This window comes from Melospiza georgiana, chromosome Z, assembly GCF_028018845.1.
Source record: "Melospiza georgiana isolate bMelGeo1 chromosome Z, bMelGeo1.pri, whole genome shotgun sequence".
In the NCBI taxonomy this organism is placed as follows: domain Eukaryota; kingdom Metazoa; phylum Chordata; class Aves; order Passeriformes; family Passerellidae; genus Melospiza; species Melospiza georgiana.
In genome coordinates, this window is record NC_080465.1 from 49,596,658 (window position 1) to 49,619,367 (window position 22,710).

The 22,710-nt window shown below is 42.1% G+C and overlaps 1 protein-coding gene across 2 annotated transcripts in view; it reads right to left on the reverse strand.

The window, feature by feature from the left end:
• Positions 1–22,710, reverse strand: part of SNX18 (sorting nexin 18) — a 98,286-nt gene that overhangs the window by 42,568 nt on the left and 33,008 nt on the right. For both annotated transcript variants that reach the window (XM_058043442.1, XM_058043443.1), the window contains exon 2: positions 14,415–14,482. In XM_058043442.1, coding sequence (XP_057899425.1) covers positions 14,439–14,482 — 44 coding nt within the window. In that variant the 3' untranslated portion in view covers positions 14,415–14,438. The remainder of the gene's footprint in view (positions 1–14,414; positions 14,483–22,710) is intronic.

The window sequence follows — 22,710 nt, forward strand, 5'->3', positions numbered from 1 at the left end:
TTGAGCCTTCAAATTGTTGACTCATACAGCACTTGGCTTAAAAGAAATGACAGTTCTGTAAACCGGTGGTTTTAGTTACAAAAATATCCCCTCCCTCCCTGCAGGGATCAGGAAGAAGGTTTCTCACTTCCCTTCCTCACCAACATTCATGTTCACCAGAATGTTCCCTGTTTAATTCACTTCATACCTGCTGTTTTTTCAGAGTCCTGATGCTATTAACATTTCTTTCAGTCTTTCTAAATGCAATGGTAGAAAACAATTGTTTTCTACAGGGCATGGGGTGTGAAGGACCAAAACTTAGCTACTGTCTGAAAGCATAATCAGAAAACGGATTTTGCAAATATTATGTCTTGTGGAAGGAGTTACAACAGCATTATTTTGAGTACAGCCTTTCAGTATCAAAAACCATCTTGAAAAACCAGGACCTGGCTGAAGTGTCTTTTAGAAGCTATATGCCATACCTGTCATACATTCTTAAGACACATTGCTCCAAAAATATCTCAGGTCTAGATGATTTTATCCTAAACATGTGGGTAAATGCATACATAAAGGCATAATGATAAATCTAATTTTAATTTTCCTTTGAGAATAAATATTATCAGTTATAAACCAGTCACTAGCAATTAGCAATTAATTAAAATTTAATCTCCTTGAGTAGATGGTAAGATACTAGATGTGAGTTATGACAACCATGTCTAGACTAAGAAGCATAATCTTCTTTACTCTTTTTTGTCAGGTGTGTTGGATAGCTCATATCAGATTTTGTAACATCACTTTGGCTGTTTTTAAGCTTCCCCTCTGCTTCCAAACTGAAACTGGCAAAGACTGGATGTGAACAAATATTCCAGCAGTGGTCTGAAATGCAATGCCAGCGGTTCTTGAACAATAGAGTTCCCTGCTGAAGAGCTAACAAAGTTGCTTGGTGTCTCTTGAGCCCCATTTCACTTGTCCTTTGGGAGTGGACCTTGTGGTCAGCCACCTCCCTGGTCCTGTGCAAGCCCTGCTGTGGAGGGAGCCGGCAGGAGGAGCCTGTGCAGAGCTGCGAGCCAGCGGCTGATCAGCAGAGTCAGCCCCGCCAGCAGCCTCAGACTGACGCCTGGCCCTCCTGCATCTGGCTGAGAGGCACAGCCTTTGACTCATCTTGTAACAACGTCCAAGGGCTTATGTGGTTTGTTTTTGCAGCTCTGATACTTAAAATCAGTTTAATAACACAAAATCCTTCCATTCAGACTGACCTCTTCATGAGAACTGGGGCTGGATTTGAAGAATACAGTTCTTGCTGTAGCCCAGAGTTGGGTAGGAGGTCACATCTGGATTGCTGTGTGCACCCTAGGGCTCCTGAGCTTGGGAGAGGCAGGAGGGAGTCCAGCAAAGGGCCTTGAAGGTGATTAAAGAACTAGAACTTGTGATGAACTAGGCAAGGTTGACAGAGCTAAGCCTGTTGAGCTTGGAGAAGAGAATACTCAAGAGGGATTTTATGAATGTGGATAAAAAACTGATGGGGGAATCAAGGAGCTGGATTCCTGGCTCTTCTCAGTGAAGCTCAGTGAAAGACAAGAGGTAACAGGCAGGAATTAAACTGCGTGAATTTGCATCTAAATACAGGAAACAGGACTCTTTTAACCTGAAGGTGATTAAACACTATAACAAGTTACTGAGATGTTGTGGAGTCTCCACCTTTGGAGGTACTCAAAGCCTGTTGGAACAGGGCCCTGGACAGCCTGTGACCTTGTCTAGAGCAAGGGGCTGGACAGGACAATTGCCAGAGGTGCCTTCTAGTCTCAGGTGTTGCTCACAGGACATAATGTCAACAAAGTCAATCTGCAGTATTTTTAACCTATTGCAGAGATTTGCAAGGATTTTTGTGTCTTATATATAAACCTGGTAGAGGCCTAAGTGGAAAAACACCCAATTTAGTTGTGCTTATGAAAATTGCATATATAAAATACACAAACACTGCATCGGTGTTAGCCATAAATTCTCATGGGCATTCTCTCTCTCACCCTCTGTCCTTGTGACAGAATTGCTGACTGTGACTTCCATTTTCAACCTCAGTGTAGAAGAAGCCACATCTTCCCTCCTGTGACAGGTGGTGCCAACCACCCTGTGGGGCTTCCTTGCCCCAGCTCGAGCTCTGCTTCCATGGCCAGCAGCAAAAACTCCTGTCCAAAAGTGAAAGGGGCAACTTGTGAAAGTTTCAAGGTAAAAGGGCAGCCCTTGTATCTCAAAACAGCAGCTAGTTTTACCGCTACTACTCTTAGCCAAATTTTCTCCAGTAAAATATCCAGAAGATTTTGAAGGCTTTAACATGTGAGCACATGTTTTAATGAATTATAGCTGGGGGACTGAAGCCGACTTGAGGCTGCCCCTCACGTCATAAGTGAAGGTCATAAACTGAAGAACTGCAGTGGTTATAATGTTTGACATTGGAATGATTGACACAAAAGAACAGGAGCTGCCAGGTCCAGAGAGATGGTCACAAGGGAAATCAGAAATTATATTCAGGAAAAAATACAAGCTATAGGAACTAGGAAGACTTGTCCTGATGGCAAAAACATTGTAGTCCTGTGTAGGAAAAAGGCAGGGATAGAAAGTATTTTAAATAAAAATCATGTGCTTTTTCTGTGTTTTCCCTAGGGGTGGTGGAGTATTTTCATAAATCTATGACTAACTTTTTAGTTCGGGACCTCAAGCTAACTCTGCAATTACCTAAACCTTTCAGTATTTTTAGTGAGATTACTATATGGGTGTTTTCAGCCAAGTTAGTCACACGCATGAACTCTTATTTTTTTGCTTAACATCTATTATTCATGAAGGTTTAGTAAATAGGACTGAGGAGAAAAACAAGGGGTTAACAGTTCCTTCAGTAATGGAAAGGCCATATAATTGACGTGATAGGTCAAACCTTACCCAGAACTAGAACAGAAAATAAAAACTGCTTTTACAAAAAAAAATGCCTATCTTTAGATGTCTAAAGATAGCCAAGTCTATCTTTAAACTTGGCTTCTTATGTAAAAACATTATGAAAGATGGGAGGGTTTTAATGTAATTAACCGGTGAAGAGAGTAATGAGGCTGTTACTAAAGGGAAGTAACATAGCATCCTGCTATTGCCTGGCTGAATGTGAACTTACTGAGTATGCCAGTATTCTTTCCTTAATTATGAACTAGTAATATGACTTTGATATTAACTATGTTGCATTTTAGATTGATCTTTTAATTTTTTTGCAAGGTTGTTTTTCTGAATGATAGAATTCCTATACTTAATCATATACTCAAATTTTCATCTTTTTGCTCTACTTTCTTACTTCTTGAACTCCAGATATTCTTTTGAAGTCTTTTAAATCTTTGAAGCTCTATAAATAACTTTTTCTCATATTCACATTGAAGTAACTCAGCTATGTTGAATCTTAAAGTTTTACCAAGTATTGTAATAAATTAAAATCTTGTCAGATGCAATCAAATATTTTCCATAATCATAAGAATTGTTATGGTGTATAGTAAACAACTTTGTGAGTAAATAGCACAATTCTCACTCTGCAGGCATTAGAACATATTACTAGAAAAGCAAAAATATCTTACAGTAGGCTACATCTTAGCAATGCTACCGTATGGATTTAGTTGCTATTTAGCAGAGATTTATTAATTTCAGACTTCTTGGGTCCCTGCTTTTCATTCTTTTTGACATTTAATATTATTTCTAGCAAACCTATTTCCAATTAAAAGGAATAGTTACAAGGGAGGTTTCCAGTTCAGAGTCTTTATAGGTACCTATTTCATTGCTTCTTATGTTAAAAACTATGCTTGAGGGCTGCAAAATTTGAGCATCAAACTTATTTTATATGTATTGTAGTAAAATATGACTTTTATTTTTTTTTTGTTGCATTCACAGCTTATATATTTACCATTAGGACGTCCTGTATTCCCTTGCTAAAATTCTTAGTGGGGAGCTTATTGAACAACATGTGAATTCAGAAAACGGAAAAAATGTGGTAGATGTAAAGTCTTATGATGCTGGCTGTGCTGTTTCAGTTTTTCTCAACTAGCCTCTGGAGACTATAGATCTTGGAACAATCCTCTCAGCTCTATTTGGCTCTCTCTCCATCTCTCCTTAAAACACAAACCATGGAGGAGAGTGATGGGACCACTGAAGACCTCTGTCTCTCTCACTCCCACATGGTTAAGCTGAAAGGACAGCCTTCTCAGCTTGGCTGTCAAGGGCAAAGCATTTTGTATTATGGATTCAAAACCCTGACATTTTTGAGATGTGAATAAATGCCTTGCAGCAGGAAAATGTTAAGCTTGATTATTTGTGGTTTTTCCTTGTTGACAGTGTTTCCAAAATCACACTGCTGTTTTGTTCATGGCCATGTTCTGAGCCTATTAGTTAGTAATAGGCTAATAGTAATTAGTTAGCACTGCTCATAGTGCAGCAGTGCTGAGATGCTCCAACCTTGTACATGGCTCTATAGAAGCCTGTAAGAAAGAGCTGAAGGTCTTTTTTTCTCCTCTGAAGTTATTTGACAGAATAGGCCCAGAAGTTGGAAGGGCACAAGGCAGAGTAGGCGATATGATTATGGCCTGTTCAAATCTGAGCCCATTTTTGTGGGTAACCAAGGCAGTGGAGGTGTGGTGACATGCTCTGACACATGTCCAAAGGAAAGCCACCCCTTCAGCCCCAGGTGCCCATGCTGCTGACAGGAGCCAAGGCACACGTCACTGTGGTTAGGTGGGGACAGCGTGGGTTTAACATACATCATGGTTCTATCTTCATTTTGGTCCTGGAGAAATGCAGAATCAGACTGCAAAATAAATTGGATGGGTTATGCATGCCAGCTGTCTAATACTTGCCAATATTTTGTCATCTTTGGTGCAGAGACAATTTAAGGGGGAAAGCGAGGCAGGATGAGGAGAGTGATGGCATGAATTTAATCACAGCTGTTTTCTCTCCACTGCCAGGTATGTTTGGCAGGTTAAATCTAGAGTGTTGAGCTGGCAGTGGTGCTGCAGTTGTGTAATTTGCTCTGCACAGAGCAGTAGGGCTGTGCCAGGAGCTGTGATAGAGGGAAGGCGGATTCAGAGGGGCTGGGGTAGGAAGTTTAAACAGCAGGATGCAGTAATCTTAATCCGCAGTGAATCTAGGCTCCAGAAAACAGAACACCTTTATTAACACTTGAAAAATAAATTATTAGGTATATTAGAGGTATTAATTGGATCAGACCTTGTGTTGCTAGGCCCTGGCAACAAGTCCCTTCTTTGCAGGCAAAGGATGAGTACCTGAACTCACATTTTTGCAATTACTTGACTTAGAGTGAGTTTTACTTATTCATTGCTTTGGTGTTAAAAGGCGTTTCTAGCATTTAAAGGAAACTGAAAATTTATTGCAAATTACAAAATGCTTAAAAAATCCTTCTTTTTTCTTTTGGTTTTGCACAGATTAATAGAAAGGCAATGGTCAGTGATTCTTCCTTAACGAAAATGATCAGACTACAGAAGCCTTCTTTTTTTCCTAACTTGATAAACTTAATGTTTTCTTGAATATATTTTTGAATAAGGACTTTAATAAATTTGAGAAGATTAGGGGTTGTTTGGGTGCAAAAGGTGCTTTGCAAGGCATAATGTGGGACTAGCTCTTCTGATTTCAGGTCAAACATTAGCATAAAATACGGTTTTGTTTGTTTGCCCATTTTTGTGGAAATGGCAATGAATGTGGAGTCTACAGGAGAAAAATTATGTGGCTTGTGTTACTGTCCCTCCAGCAAATGCTTTCTTAGTATCTATTACCCTTAAAAGTATGTTTCGGATTCAGGCTTATCAAATCATGTTAACCCCTCATCACGTAGCTCTGCTGCATCATTTTGTGATCCATACTGTAACTGGCATAATAAAGATTGAGATTTTTGAAGTACACCTCTCAAAAACAATTACTAGTAGACTATACCCTCTCTCACTTGTATATTGACCAGTTCTTATAACTCCTACTTGATGATAAAGCTCATTTTTCCGGGAGCCTCAAAGTTCCTGTGGATCACACAAGCTGCACGTAAGGATGTACTAGTCCCAGGTGGCCATCTGTCTCTTCTTTCCCCCAGCCCATTCTGCCAGGTTTCCTGATCAAGGGTGCAGGAAGTGTCAGCAGGTCCAGCTGGAGACCTGCATAACAGGATCAGGCTCATGTGCTTATATTTTGCTTCTGATGACAATATCAGCAGGATATTGCAGGATTCTGGTTTTGGAAGTCAGTAGGAGAAGTGACTGAGTAGGGACTGTGGCTGCTTTGTTGAAGACATGCATCAGTTCTCAACTAAGTGCAGAAGCAGACTATGCTGTCCTTATTTCTCATTAACTAAAATGTCCTAAAATTGCAGAGTGTGCTGAGTTGGAAGGAACCCTCAAGGATCATTGAGTCCGGGCCCTACACAGAGCATCCCAAGAGTCACACCTGTGCCTGAGAGCATTGTCCAAATGTTTCTTGAGCTCTGTCTGGCTTGGTGCTGTGACCATTTCCCTGGGGAACCTGTTCCAGTACCCAAACACCCTCTGGGTGAAGAACCTTTTCCTGATACCCAGCCTAAACCTCCCAACACAACTTCAGGCCATTCCTTTGGCTTCTGTCACCAGGCACACAGATAAGAGATCAGGGCCTGGCCCTCCTTTTCCCCTCCTTTCCCCCTTTTCCCCAGGAACCTGTAATTGCAGTGAGGTCTCCTCCAGGCTGAGCAGACCAAGTGACCTCACCTGCTCCTCCTGCGGTTTCCCCTCAAGGCCCTTCTCCATCTTTGTTGCCCTCCTTTGGGCTCTTTCTAATAGTTAAAATATCTTTTTTACATTGTGGCACCCAGCAGTGCCCCCAGCCCTGGAGGTGAGGCTGCCCCAGGGCAGAGCAGAGCAGGACAATCCCCTCCCTTGCCTGGCTGCTGATGCTGTCCCTGATGCCCCCAGGACACGCTTGGCCCTCCTGGCTGCCAGGGCACTGCTGGCTCATGTTCAGCTTGCCGTGGACCAGAGCCCCAGAGCCCTTTCCATGGCACTGCTGCCCAGCCTCTCGTTCCCCAGCCTGTCTGTACATCCAGGGCTGCCCCATCACAGGTGCAGAATCTGGCACTTTTCCCTATTGAACTTCATATGGTTGGTAATGGCTAATTCCTCTAATTGTTGAGATCTCTCTGCAGGGCTTCTTTGCCCTCCATTTATGTGTCATTGTCAAACTTAGAATTCCTTTGGGTCCTGTGTCCAATGTATAACATATTGGTATATATTTAATTTGATTTTTTAAATAGCTTATTTTCAAATGGAAAAAATTGAATAAGCTCAAGAATGAGAATGCCAGAACAATTTCTTTTATCTCCTACTGAATTCATTGTTGGAGGGGCAAACCTTTCTAAGTCAAGGTCTGGTTTTCAACCCATATGCTGCCTAGGAGCAAACTCTCTCCACATAAAAAATGAATTCTGCCTTAACTGCTTTACCTCTGAAGAGTTCTTGTTCTTTAGCAGCTGCAGCATTACAAATGAATCTTGGAGCAAACACCTAAGCCCTGGGGAGTGATGGAATTTCAGGTACATTTTATTCTCAGTGATTTCAGTGCAGTAATTTCAGGCAGCTTCCAGCTCAGCATGACATGTTGTGGAATTGTTTGTCTGAGGTAGTGAGCCTAGATTTGAAAAGGGGTGGGCTTCCAAAGCAAAGGTTGATACTATGTTTTTGAAAATTTTCTTCTTCTCAGCATGGGTCTTTCTTTAGGACAAATAACGATGTGAAATGATTCTTACCTTTGATTTGGAGCCCAATGGGGGAAACAAGAAGTCATTCAGGGTCAAGCAGCAGCATGATGGTATGGGCCACAGTGCAACACTCCTATGTGCCCTGCTAGGGGTGGGCAAGCCCGGCTGCACAGAGTGAAAATGGGACTGGCTCCTGGGCTTCCTGCCAGCCAGTGCAGCCTGGCTGCTCTCTGGGAGCAAACAATAAAAACTGACTAATTTCGTTCCATTTACAAGATGGTGCCCTTTCCTGCCAAAGTCCAAGTTCTCAGAAAAAACATTTATTTATTGCTTAGGCAATTTTGTAAAAGCAAGTGAGTTCTACAAACAGAATAAAACCTGTCAGTGAGTGAGTGTTATTTATCTAGTTCTGTTTTCACTGGTGTTGGACCCCATTTTTCCTGTTTGGTTTTTTTTTCCTAGCACTACTCCATCTCACCTTGCCCGTTTTACATATTAACTGAATTAATTAGTAGGGAAAGATTTGAGCCAGCTGGATTGTACTCTAACTGGATTACCTCACAGGAACATGCAATCCATCAAACAGGCTAAAGTAAACACTTAGCTGGGTCACAGTCTTCCTACAGCCCAGCCCATCTAAAATCCTGTATGAGATCACTGAACTCTCTAAGCAGATTACACAGTTATCGTGGTACTGCAGGAGATGTTCTGTAACAAAGCATTTGCACCCAGCAATCAGCCAGCTGTGCTGCTGGGAACAGGAGGTGGTAAGGCACTTGTGCTCTTTAGTCATTTACAGCATTCCCTATCTAAAGGCAAGGCACATCTTGATTAGAAATGGGATGCTCCTACTCTGGCTTTATGGGCAGCTGTTTTATTTGTTTGAAATACTTTCAGGGATGAAGTTATTTTCTATTCTTCCACCAATGCAAGACAAACGTCGAAGGTGTGAATGGCGAAACACCCACAGATCTAACCACACTGGCAAGTGGAAATCTGCCAGCATTGTCCTAGCAACAGGTATTATCATCATGGGTGCCAGTCCTGTCAAACCTGCCTGTTCAAGCCTCTCTGCTTGCCCCTGTGAGCCCTCTGACAGGAACCCTCCGTAAAGCACCGTCCCATTTTAGCTGGTTGCTGGCCTGGGATTCCCACTCCAGTGGAGAAAATCTTGTTCTGGCCCTCCAGCTACACCAACCACTGTGAGTGAATTCATCTGAATCATTAGTCTAACTTACTAAAGGGCCCTTAAATAATTCCTACCAGCTGCACACTGCTCAGCATCACCCCTCAGTGCCTATGCAACTGCTGTCTGCTGTGGCATGGAGAGGGTCTGAAAACCCCGGCACCCTGTGGGGATTTGCTCCTTTATTTCTGGTTGGAGACTGGATGTGCTGAGCCAAACTGGGAGCATTCAATAGCAGTTCTCATCTTCCTGCCTCCAGGGCTGTCAAGGCAGCAGCTTCTTTGTAGAAATACAAATGTTTCTATTTCAGCCATCCAGAATACTAAAATTATTCCATTAATTAATACTTTCTCCCCCACCTTCCCTCCCTTCCACCCCCCCCCCCCCCATCTCAAATGCAGAGAACTACATTTTGGGGTAATCTGGAGCCATGAGAAGAGAGGTAGAAGATCTGCTTATAGCTTGCTGGAGAGACTTAATGGAATAACATCACTCTGAAATGTACAATTGCAACAAAATGATTTATAAAGAGAACATAGGAAACAGGAACTGTTTAAAAATGGAAAAAATGTAACTTTTTTGTGTTTTGGAACAGCTTTCAATAAAGTATATTATATTGAAACCAAACAGCCTGGAAAATGCTTTGGAATTTTATTCAGAAGAAAACAGAATTTTTTGGCTGTTATCCAGCTTAAAATAAAGTCATACTACAAAATATGAAAAGCTTTTCTGAACTAGAATTTCATACTTTGTATGGCTGTTGTTGTACTATCCATGCCTTACTTAAGCTGCAGAAATGGGATCTGAAGACTGGTGCAAGGTCAGTTTTTGTAAACAGGTACAAGGAGATTTTATTCTTCCATACATTCAAATTTTCTAGTCCTCTTATTTTGTTATTTTTTCCAGCTGCTGAGAGGTTTTCTGCTGATTTCCTGTTGGAAGGGAAATTCCACTTACAGGTGAAAAGAAGGGAAATCAGAATGGGAAACCAATGCCAGATGAAAGCATAGGTATCTTGTCATTATTACACATGTGGCAGGGAGCAGTAAAATTCTTCATAAGCAGCTGCTCAATTGGAGACACGGTGTAAAGCTCTATTCATCCAAAATAATGAGGGTTTCCATGTGGGGCTTCACCAGAGTGTGACTTATCTTTCTTCGGTGTGAAATCCTTTGGATTCATCCACTGTAGAATCTCGGCCTTGTGATTCAATCTCAGTAACATTTTGACAGGCAAAGAAGTGTCATAAAGCCTTACCCTATTGTCTCCCCTTCAGAAATAGTCCTTGTGAAGGGTGCCACGTGTGACCCCCAGCTGGTAACTCAGCCCCACCCAGCCCTTCACTCACTCTCCTCACAAGTAGGATGGGTGGGAGGACAGGAAGAGTAAAACTGAATTAACTCATGGGTTAAGATACAGACAGTTTAACAGGGAAAGCAAAAGCTGCACAATTAATTCACTGCTTCCCATGGGCAGGAATGTGTCCATTCACCCCCAGGACAGCAAGGCTCCAACATACACGGTGGTGACTTGGGAAACAAACACCACCACTCTGAACTTCTCACTCCTTTCCTCCTTCTTCCTCCAGCTTTATATGCTGAGCATGCCACCATACGGAATGGGACATCCCTGTAGTAATTTGTGGACATCTGCCCTGGCTGTGTCCCTCTCAACTTCTTATGCCCCTCCCTCCCCGAGCATCCTCACTGGTGGGACACAGAAAAGGCCTCAATACTATGTAAGCACTGCTCAGCAATAACTACAACATCTCTGTGTTACCATCACTCTTTTCAGCACAAATCCGAAGTACAGCCCCATACAAGCTACTGTGAAGAGAACAAACTCCATCCTGGTAACCAAAAGTAATCTGAAATTAGGATTTCACTGACTCTGTTATCAGATTGTACTTGTGAGGAGTGATTCAAAGCACACTCATTCTTGCATCTGTGTTATCTCACCTGGCAGCCTATTGTTATGGACACTGGTTATTGCAATTAACACATAATTCTAAGTGAAGATATGCAATATCCTAATTCCTTACATTAATTGAGACAAACTCCTTGGAGATGCCCCAGTTCCTTCTGTTTTTCATTTAGTGCTCAAGCATTGTCTCACTCTTTTCTGCCCAGGTTTCCAACTTTGGTTTCAGGCAGCTGTGCACCGCCCCACTGCTGCTATGGAGATGCTGCAGTGGCAGTGGTGTAGCACACACAAGAACTCTCCCCTGCCTTGCCGCCCCTCCTCACACAGCATCCCTCTCCACAGTGGAGGATGCCTGAGTGTGTGGATTCTACGGGGGCCTCTGCTATAGCAGCCTTCCTATGTGCTTTTGGCAGCTGCTGTACCTTGGAGTAGCCACAAATAGCAATCAAATCTCCAGAGATATTCAGATATGTAGCAGTGGATTATCCAAGATGAACAGTGCTGCCTTGGAAAAGGTACCACTGCACTGCACATCTGGGTTTATGTAATGGGGTATTGTTTCTGGAGTTACACACCAAATGTGCTTGCAGACCTTTTGTATGATAAGGGTGGCTCCAGGGAAACAAATCTGTGTTCCACATCTTTTAAAATCTTCCTCTGTAGACTCTCAATTGATAGAGCACAAATACTTTTAATCTGCTCTGAAATGGAAAGCCCAGATTCCTCATCAGGGTGATTTTCTGTTTGTGCTCTTTGCTGGTCCTGTTTCTCTTAGATATTTTCTCCAATACAAATTCAATACATATTTAAATTACATGGAAACTCTTCCCTCCCTGGACACCTCAAACATTCAACAAATAGTACACATAATCAACAACATTTCATCCAATTGCCAAAAGCTGACTATTATTCTGCATGATCAAATCACTAAATCCCCTGTGTCTGTCTCCTATCTGGGGCATGGATTTAAAAGGCAGCTGTATTCTGACTTCTATTCATTTGTTTGGAGCATTGCACAAGCCATGCTAACAATTACATAAATCTGCCTTTTTTTAATGTTAACTGATAGTCTTTTTTGATTCCTGGCCAAACTTCTTTTTGAATAATCTCTATTTAGTTCTGTATTAATTACTCTTCTGGGTGCTATTATAAAAACCTGACCAATAAAGTCCTTTAAAAGAGTCATTTTAGAATGTTCTTCCTCAAAATTCAGCTCATTGCCTTAGTTTCCAAAACCACACAGAAACATCCTTTAAATGAGTATGAATTAGAGGGAACATCAGGGCTTTGTTTGATCTTTGACTAATTTGGTGTACTGTGGGAGCAGTGTCATTACCCAGTGACCCCTCCCCACCACTGGGATAGCCTCAGTGCACACTGGTGCCCTTGCCAAGCCAATTCCATGTCTGTGATCACGCCCTCACACCAGGCTCTTTCTCCTGTTCCACCTTGTGGAACATGGGAACAGGATGGATTGATGGCTCATCATTTTTACTATGGTTATTTATTGCTGCCTTGCTGTGTGGGCAAAACAGATGCAAAACAGAGAGATTTAGAATACAAACACCAGCTAAGCCATGCAAAGCTGCTTGTGGATCCCTGAGTCAGCAGCATCCTGCTCTGTGTCTGGATGGAGGGGGAGAGAGCAGCCCTGCAGCCTACTGACACATTGCTCCACAGCTCTGCAAGCTGGATGCATGTGCCCACACCTGCCCTTCCTCCTTAGAGTGGTCCTGCTGCATCTTCACCTGCTGAGCTGGCAGCAGGGATGGAGTGGCAGACTGGGGCTAGGTCGCCATTTATCCTGTCTGATGCACTGCCAGTTAAGTGATCTCAATCAAATGCTGTTGAAAAAGAGCTTTCACAGTCTGTGGGGAAATGGATCCCATCTGTCTCTGAGCAGTGACATGCCTCATCTTTGCTTATGTGATGGATTCTTTCTCATACCAGATGTTATGCTAGCTAGGCTTGCCAGCCACAAACACTTCAGCAGTTTCACAGGGACTGTGATAGCTCTTTGCTCAGCTGAGCTGGTTTGTCTACCACAGGCAGGATTTCATTAGTGCTGAAGACATTAAAGAAGAGCCAAGGAATTACTGCCTTTATTCTTGCCCTGTAGGAACAATCTGACACACATTGGGTCTGCTGAGCTGTTTTAATGAGATTGCACTTGCATGTGAGATCTGATCCTGGGGCACTCTTGACCCATCAGCTTTAAACCTGTTGCCAACAACCAGTTACTCATAAAGATTAAAAGCTCCAGTTTATTCCAAACTGGAAATATATGAACTCCCTCCAATTTACTGGGCTTCCTCACTTCTTCCATCACTCATCTCTGGCAGAAGTGTTAGTGTCAAGACTCTATTGACTTCTCCATGTCTCTGGCTGCAGATGTTCTCAGCACATTAGAGCTGTTTTGAGACAGTTGTGGTGAAAATAATTAGAACAGCATAGAATAATTTACTTTGGGAATCATCTTTAAGATCACTGGGTCCAATCATTAATGTAGAACTGCCAAGTACATCAGTAAACCATGTCCCTGGACTTACAGCTCTGTTCTTCCAATATACATTTGTGAGGGTATTGATTTCCAGTACGTTCTCTGTTCTACATCAACATTTTCAAGGAATTTAATGTTTCTGAATCACTGGAGTATTCTATTATTTTAAAGGAATTCTGCATATGCCCCATTTATGCAAGGGTATGTTGTTCTTGGCATTCAGGTAGGATAGACTTAGTTAAGTCCTATCTGTACCTCATTTATGTTGATGTCACTTGGACTAAGCTTATTGATTGACCAAGTTTGGCATTTAGCATTTCATAGTTTTCTATTGTGCAAGGCATTGGGGATAACATAGAGATGTAGAAAAAATTGTATTTTGCTTTTAATTCTTTGGGACATAATCGGGGATCCAAATCCATTCCTTTGTATCAGGCTTTTATGGCTTGTTGGAGTGTGTTTCGGAGATAGAAAACTGTGGCTTGTCTTATATGTCAGGTCTATTTCCCTTATTGATTGCTAAAACAAAGTAAATGGGGAAAGAAATTATTTTTTCTTCCTATTTAAACTTTTATGCTAAAGAGACAAGAATCTGTGGTAGCACTGTTTGTTCAGGCCATGCAGTCTCATCCTGCTTCTCTTTAAAGAGCTCAGACCAACTCTGTGAATGATTTGGAGGCACTCCTGGCAGCTGGGCTGCGTGAGCAGATGTGTGAAAGGCACCCCCCAGCCACTTCTCCAGGAGCTGTGCTGCCCCCAAACCTGGCTGTCCCATCCTGTGTCCCATTCCAGCTGCTGCTCCGCATGGGGAAAAGAATGCTGGTGCCATCAGAGAAAGTTGCCTGTCTGGCACCGTTTTGACAGCAGTTCCTGTAAACTGGGCAGACTCCACTCTGACCTGCAGATTTGCCTGACTCCAGCCAGCCTGCTTTGGAACCAGATTGTCACTGATCTACTTCTTCCCTGTCCGTGGCCCATCTTGGCCGCTTTCTTCACTGCTGCACGCCCTGGCACCCCACAGCTCCCTTTCCATCTGCATGGTAACACACCTTACCCCACAACAACGCATTCCTAACACTTACCAGCTCGTTCCCTTTGTGGAAAGATCACTGCAACCCGATGTGCTCCCTCTGATATTTGGCAGCTTTGCCTGGGGAGAGGAGCAGAGAGAGAAGAGTTGAGACAGCATCTCTGACTGCAAGGGCAGAAATTTTTGCTTTTTGCATACAGTTTTCATTTCCCCCAGCTAATGCTGGAACCAGCCAAAATAATTCCTTCTTATGCCAACTTGAGTACATCAAGAAGTCATTTAATGCAGTGTCCAAGTTTGGCCAGAGCTGTTTTGATTTAGTAATGTCTCTTACAAATACATGCCAAAGTATCTAGTTTTCTAGTAATGACTTTAGCCCTGGCAGTATGACTTTCAGAACAAACACCAGCTTTTAAAATCTATCATGGATGTGTTTGCAATTAGTTCACTTTTTATCTCTCAGATTTAAGAGGAGGATTTACTTAAAGGTGGACAGGCAATAATTTGATCTATATATCAAAATAGGGCTTTGCTAATGAGGGAGAAAACAAGCAATTGTCTAATGTAAGATATACAGAAATTTATCTGTCTTTATAGAAAATTATTCCCTCTAGCACTTTTTAAAACTCACAATACAACTGAGCACTATTATCTTTCATCTAATTTGAAGTGATTCTTTAACACGTTATTAGGGGTTTAAAGTGTGAAAAATACAAGAACCATTGAGATTGGGGTTTTGGCTAGGGGACTTTATTCTGAAAAATTCAGGTTCCTGAGAATTTAACTTTTTGGTTTTGGAGATATTGCCAGCTACCTCAACAAGAGAAGGTTCCTGCTTCTTTATTTTCATTTCTTCTTATTTCAGTGATTATAAAGTAAGGAAAAAGTTTCAGGAAAACATTCTTTGTGGGAAGTAACTTCTGGCAAGAATAATATGTGATTTCTTAACCGGCATTTTGAAGCAATGAAGTTATCCAGCAGCCTATTAATATCTAACCTACTATTGCTGTGTCCTTGACTGTGGTTTTGAATAATGTCTGCCTCTGAATCTCTTTTTGTCCTTTTTCTTTCCTTGCTTTCCTCCTCCACCTCTGTGCAGTCCCTTTCCAAATAATGCAATAAATTTTCAGTCTAGGAGACAAAGTCAAATCTATGTTTCATAAACAACACAACTCTTCCAGATTTTCCCTTTATTAGGGGAAAAGTTGGAGCTCTCTTAGTAGCCAACACACAAAATATAAATTCCTGCTGAAAAAACTGTATATTAAGGAACCCGGTTTAGTTATTGCTGGTGTCTGTGAATGTAATTTTTCCTCATACATTCTTGTCTGCTATTGTTGCATGAACATTGCAAAGATTTGGGAGGGTGTCTCTTGACTACACTGTTTATTTCATTATTAGAATTTAATTATTAAAAATTAAGAATTTGCTGAGTAATCTCCTTAAAACAGTGTCTATTTTAACAGAAGAGCCTCAGTTTGGACAGCAGCCAGTCTATTAATGCAGGAAACTTGTATAGAATATTTGCTAATCCCTGCCAGATTCGAGTACCACTAAAATGTTTCCAGTACTTTGATTGCAATACTAGTGAAGATCTCACATTTTTCTTTTTTATTTAGTCACAAAAAAGTACACATTTTAGTTTTCAGCAAAGTTTACAGCAAAAGCATCACATACTTAGACTCTGCCTTAGTCTGCTATATCTGGTGTATTCGTTCTATTTACAGCAACCACAGATGTTTCCAAGAAACATTTATATTGATAGGAAAAATATTGCAAGTATGCATTGGTAGAAGTATCAAATATAATACATTTCACTTAGTAAAACATCAATTAAATGTATCTGGCAGTTTTCATGCATTGGCAAGGAGGTAGAGAGCACTGGGGTTCAGCCTGCACTGTGACCTCCCACTCTTGCTCCAGACACCAACCTCCACTTTATATATAAAGGAGCCTATTACAGTTTTAACAATTATGTGAGTAACAGGGTCTGGGCAGTACAAGGCACATGGGATCATCCATTACAGCTGCAAACTGTCATTCAGTTATAATGCTCACTCACAGCTACTCTGCAGCTACTCTGACTGGAGTCAGCTCATATAAATCTCAAGGTTTCCCTTTCCAGGGACAGATTTGCCCTCTTCTCATAGTGATTCACATGACAGCAAAATCAGGTTCCTTGAGCAGAGCCTGAGATTTCTGCATGGTTGAAGAAGCATCCCAATATTTGGGACTGCCTTCAGACCAAGAAGGCATACACCATACTTGTATTTGGCCCTGGAAAGCCACCATGTTTAAGGAGACCCTGCTTGTGCATATGTGTAACAGGTCACTGTTGAACCCTCATCTCCTTGACACCCACTGAGACACCCAGCTAGTACAAACCTTTATGAATTTAAAGACAGGCTAGCTCAGCAATGGAATGGAATGGAATAGTAAGGCATAATCTGTTTTCAACATAACACTCTTCATACTCCCATACATCTCAGCTGTACCTTTATGGAATGGCATATCAACATTTCAATCCAGCACTCTATCCCATATAAGACTTGGATAATACTATCAGGTACATGGTGTGATTCTTGGAGTTACCCTGTGCAGGGCCAGGTGTTTGACTTCAATGATCAGTATGGGGACCTTCCAGCTCAGGCTATTCTTTGATTCTGTGATTTACTTTGTATTATCATGTGGGGGCAGCTCCCTGTCTTTTGCTTCAGAACAGATTCTGGCAGATTCTGTTCTGTTCTAGCTGAGATTCAAATACTTTCACACCTAATAGAAACAAAAAAAATTCTTACTGATTGATACCTTTTGGATAATAATCTTTAAAAAAATAAACCAGGTGTAAAACCACCTTGGAAGGAAGGAAGAGGTAAAAACTTCTATCAAAGTAATGCTACTTTGGAGACAAATGTGTGCTTTTGGGCATGCAACTGTCCTCATTATGTCCTGAAGAAGCAGTTGAGAAAGATTTTTCATGTCCCAAAAATTATAAGTTGATGTTAAGTTTCCTTTCTTCTAAATCTTAGTTGCTACATTTATGAACGCTGACTCTCTTATCATTTTAGACCACCATGACAATAACAGCACTGGGGGCTCAAAATTTAGGGTATGTGATGAGTCTTTCAAATCTAGTGGAAATACATGGAAGCCATTTATCTCAGTTGCCTGGAATTAGATTTGCAAAAAGGACAGAAGACATTTTTATCACATTTTTGGGTCTCTTGGTTAAAATACAAATTTAAATTCAGTGATTGCTTACCTGTCCAGATAGACAAATTTTCACCATTGAGCAAGAAATGACACAAATTCACCAGAAGGCTGGTTTGCACAACAGCAGCTTCAATATGAAAATTCTCTTCTTTTATAGATAGGTTTGACACATTCTACTTGATTGGCTAATTAACAAAAACGTCTTTCTCACAAGCAGTCCTTGAGAAGAACAGAAAAACAGAGCAGGAAAACACCACCTGCAGGTTGTTTATACTAACAAGCTATCATTGTTTCTCTACAACCCCCTAAAAAGTCTCTCAAGTCCACTGTGAGAAAATTAATCCCATTTTCTGGCTCTCTGACCAGGCTGTCACATCCACAGAGAAATCACTAATAGGCCCTAAATAAAGGTAAATTTGAAGGGTTGTTATTTCAGTAAGGAATAAAAAATACACTCACATCGGCCTTAGCAGAAAAGATTTTATGGTGGTCAATAGAAATAAATCCAGTTGGAAGCCAGGCACTGGAGGTGCTCCCCAGGGGTTCAGTGCTGTGATCAGTCATGTTTATTACTGCTATTGATCATCTGGACAAGGGGATGGAGTGTACCCTCAATCAATTTCCAGATGACACCCAATTGGGTCAGATTGTTGATCTGCTGCAGATCCTCTGCAGAGGGATCTGGGCAGGCTGGATCATGGCTGAGGCCAATGGTGTGAGGTTCCACAAGGCCCAGTGCCAGGCCCTGCCCTTGGGTCACAACAGCCCCAGGCAGCTCCACAGGCTGGGGCAGAGTGGCTGGAAAGGAGCTGGGGGTGCTGGTGACAGCAGCTGGACATGAGCCAGGCTGTGCCCAGGGGGCCAAGAAGGCCAATGGCATCCTGGCCTGGATCAGCAATGCTGTGGCCAGCAGGGCCAGGGCAGGGATTGTCCCCCTGTGCTGGGCCCTGCTGAGGCCACAGCTCCAGTGCTGTGTCTAGTTTGGAGCCCCTCAGTTTAGGAAGGCTATTGAGGTGCTGGAGTGAGGGAAGGAGACCAGAGAAGGGCAACAGAGCTGGGGAAGGGTCTAGAAAGTATGTCTTATAAGGAGGTGCAGAGGCAGTTTGGGTTCTTTTGTGTGGAGAAAAAGAAGGCTCAGGGGAGATCTTATCACTCTCTACAACTCCCTGAAAGGAGGTTATAGCCAGGTAGGTTCAGTCTCCTCTGCCATGTCTCAAGTGAAAGGATGGAGTAAATGTCTTTATATTGCATCAGGGGAGGTGTAGGAAAATGACTGGGGCTAAAATCAGAGAAAACATGGAAGTCGTATTCACATTCTAGCAGAAGTAATAACAGTAGAGAAATTATAGGGTGAAATGCAGATGATACTCCCTGAATGGGATTACCCACTTCCCAAGTGCAACCACATCCCAGTGAACATGATGCATGATGAGTCACTCAAGCTCTCCTTAAAGGCAAAACTGGTATAAAAGTAAGTTAAAATGGGGAGAAATAAAAGAAAACTCCATCATAATTTCTGGGATCAGTCAACAGGGTGAACATGTCTTCTTTCCCATGGGAATGCCCACTGGGTAAGAAATGCACTTCATGCATGCTGATTTATTATCTGGACCTAACTTTTACTGGTGATTAGATCTGGTCTGCTTATTGCTTTGAATATATTTTTGCAGCCAAATACTATCACCATCAATGTTTGAACTTTAACATGCCACAATTTTCTATTATATTAATAAAGAATGTATTCTGTAAACTGTGATCAGGAGTCCTTCACAGGCTCCAGCAGGTGCTGGCAGCAGGTAACACTGTGGAGACCTGGGAGATCTGGGAAGGGGTCTGTCGTTGTGTGTCCCTGAACAAGTTGAACTGCCCTCCAATCCAGATGGGGTCACTATCTCTGCAAGTGTTCAAGAGGTGCCTGGATGTGGCACCTCAAATTCAGAGACAAAACCTTTCTAAAGTCAATATAGATGCAGATTACATGCTTCAGGCTAGATGGTGTGTCTTCTAACCCTTTGCATCAAATGCCAAGCAAGTGGATTTTTTTTTGAGAAATACATCCAAACCTATTACACTCAGAGCAGCCTCTGAAGATACTGCTGTTAATTCTGGTACTTTCTCAAAGCACTGTGCATACAAGATATGGCAACATATAGGTTGGTGTAATTAACTTCTGAATCTAGGAAACTGCAAATCAGTATAAGATTTAATCAGTGTATACTTGAAGGGAAATAAATAGAAAATTTGTGCAGTGAATATGCTGGAGGACATTTCATTGTAAGCAGTCAGGAATCAGAATAGTTCACATCCTCTGGTGATAATTATTATGCACAAGAGTTTATTTTGCATGAGTATCTATTTTCAAAGTACAGAGAATGAATGTGAATGTATGCATGCACGTGTAACTACATAGGCATTCATAACTTGAAATTATGGTCCTGAGATTTCAGACAACAGAAAAAGCAATATAAAATAAAGGCTTATTCCACTGCCTTGTTCTGTGCCTACTAACATCTGTGCATGCTTGTTTCCATGGACCTACAGCAACCCGAGCTCACCTGTTTGAGTGAAGCCCTCACTTCTGCACAGCAGCACAGTTCCTGCTTTATGGCAATTTGCTCAGTGTATGGGACTTCACAGGCACAGCAACTCTCAGCAGACAGCAATAGTAGTATTATTAGGCTGGAGACTTGCCTCTAAAAATATAAATATACAGTTATTTCCTGGTAAAACTACCATCAGATGGTATCTGTAATAAAAACCTCTCTTCCCACTTCCATCTCCTTTTGCCAAAACTGTAAAGATCTTTCTACTGCTCCCTGCCTGACATTTCAAGCTGTTCCTTGGTCCTCTGATGCTTATGGCTGCACAGTACTGCTTTTCACGGTTAACCTCAGTTCAATATATAAACACATCATTTCCAGAAATGGAGGTCCAAGTCTTTCAGACATGGTCAAAATTTCCTTTTGGAGACCCTAACATGACTTCAGCATGGTGCCTTTAATGGTAAGAGAGTAGTATCTTTACCTTGAGATACTTTGTGGGTAATAACAGCTCTTGAGACAGAGCCAGGGAAGAGACAAAACACTCTGCCCTCTGAGATCAAGGCCAGGGGTCTCCCATGGCTGCTAAATCTCTGCCCTCCCATTCCCACAGGCAGGCACTGGCATGGTTGTTATCAAGCCTGCTTTCCTCCCAGAATGATTGAGGTTAAATTTGTCCTTTTCTCCTGTGCCTTTTACTCTGCTATGGGCAAGGGTTGATGGTCAGCATTAGGGATGACCCAGACAGACCAGAGACAGAGACCTGGGCCAGAAAGGGACAGGCAGGACTCAGCAAGAGGGAGGGGCTCACCCAAACTGAGCAACAGGCATGTTGCTTTCCTCTGCTTTCCACAGAGGCCCTTGACTGGAAACACTGTGTTTCTTCAGGAAACAGTGTCTGCAAAAGAATTTTCAAATTGAAAATATGACCGGGTAAATCAACTTTTAAAGGGTGCTAGCTCCAGTGTAGCCATGCAGTCAGTGTCAGTACTGGGCAACGAGCTCAGAGTGCTGGCCTACCTTGTCTTAGGCACCCCCCAGTTGACAATAAACATTTCTTTGCCTTCTGTGCGGGAAATAATACACCGTGATGTTCAAAATCTTCTTTGTGAACTAAGAGAAAGCATGACACATACATAAAAAAGCCAAGAATTTATTGTTACTGCAACAAAAATCTTAATGGTCTACTTCAAGAATTATTAATTAATCTACAATTCAAGACTGTAGATATTATTATTGCAGGAGAAAGGAGACCAGGAATGCAGTTAGAGCACTTCTGTACAGGAAAAGACTCAATCATAGCAATAATAAAATTGTCATGCCCATATTTAATATTTTCTACCCCTTTCTTTGGACATATGCTCACCCTTCCACTTTCCTCTGGACCTTCAGGAACTCTGGACCAACTGGAGAGAATAACAGCATCAACCATAGCCCTTGGAGTCACTCACCATGAGGAATGTGATGGTCATGACATTGGATTCTTCCTCCTTCCTGATATGCACTTGGGATAAGAGGGGTTTTTTTTTTTAATGCTTTCCAAAGCAATTTTTTACCTTTCTTTTGCTTTCCTGGTTTATGGCTTCATTTTACAAATGCATTTATTACATATAATACTATTTATGTATGTTAGATATTATTTCCATGTTCCCTTTGTTAGCTGTCAAATTAGATTAATCCAGATCAGGATCCACATTTCTAAAATGGACAACTGGTGAGTCTCAAGTGCCAGACCTGTGGCCCATCTCTTACTGCTCCACCCCCCTAAGTCTGTGATGAATTCTGTATCTCCACTTCTCACATCCTCTGCTGTCATACCGCACCTCTATTGTGTGCCCCATATTGTGTGGCAGAGCCTTAAACATCTCATTTAACACAGTGCCACTGCTTGCTACTGCCAGCTGTGTAAAAGCACGATTGTACCACACAAGTACAGGATAAACACAAGCAGAGGGAATTAGCCACAGGCACCTGGTTAACTGGAGGTTAAACAAAGCAAAACAGAGCTGCAGGCAAGTCAAGAGATATTCAGACAGAGCGAACCTGAGGAGTCTCAGTCACGAGGCCTTGGAAAGCTCCTGCAGAGCTCATGGGTTCTTGCTGGAAGGCAGTACTGCACTGCAGGGCTACAGGTTTACACAGCAGAGAGGTCTTGTCTCTGGAGATATTTAGGTTTCCATAACAATTCTCTAATAGGAACACATTCACAAAGAACTCAAAACATTTCACAGTCATCTTCCAACCACGATGTATGTGAAGGGACTGAGAAAGCTTGGGTTTTCTTTTAAAGCTGCTGGGTTGTAGGAGCAGCTGAGGTCACTTGGTCTGCTCAGCCTGGAGGAGAGGAGACTGAGGGGGGACCTCACTGCAGCTACACCTTCCCTGGGAGGGGAAGAGGAGGGGCAGGCACTGATCTCATCTCTGAGTGAGCAGTGACAGAACCTGAGGCAATGGCCCGGAGTCGTGTCAGGGGAGGTTTAGGATAGATATTAGGAAAAGGTTCTACCCCCAGATTGTGTTTGGGCACTGAAACAGCTCCTCAGGGAAGTGGTCACATCACAGCCTGACAGAGCTCACTTGGACAATGCTCTCAGG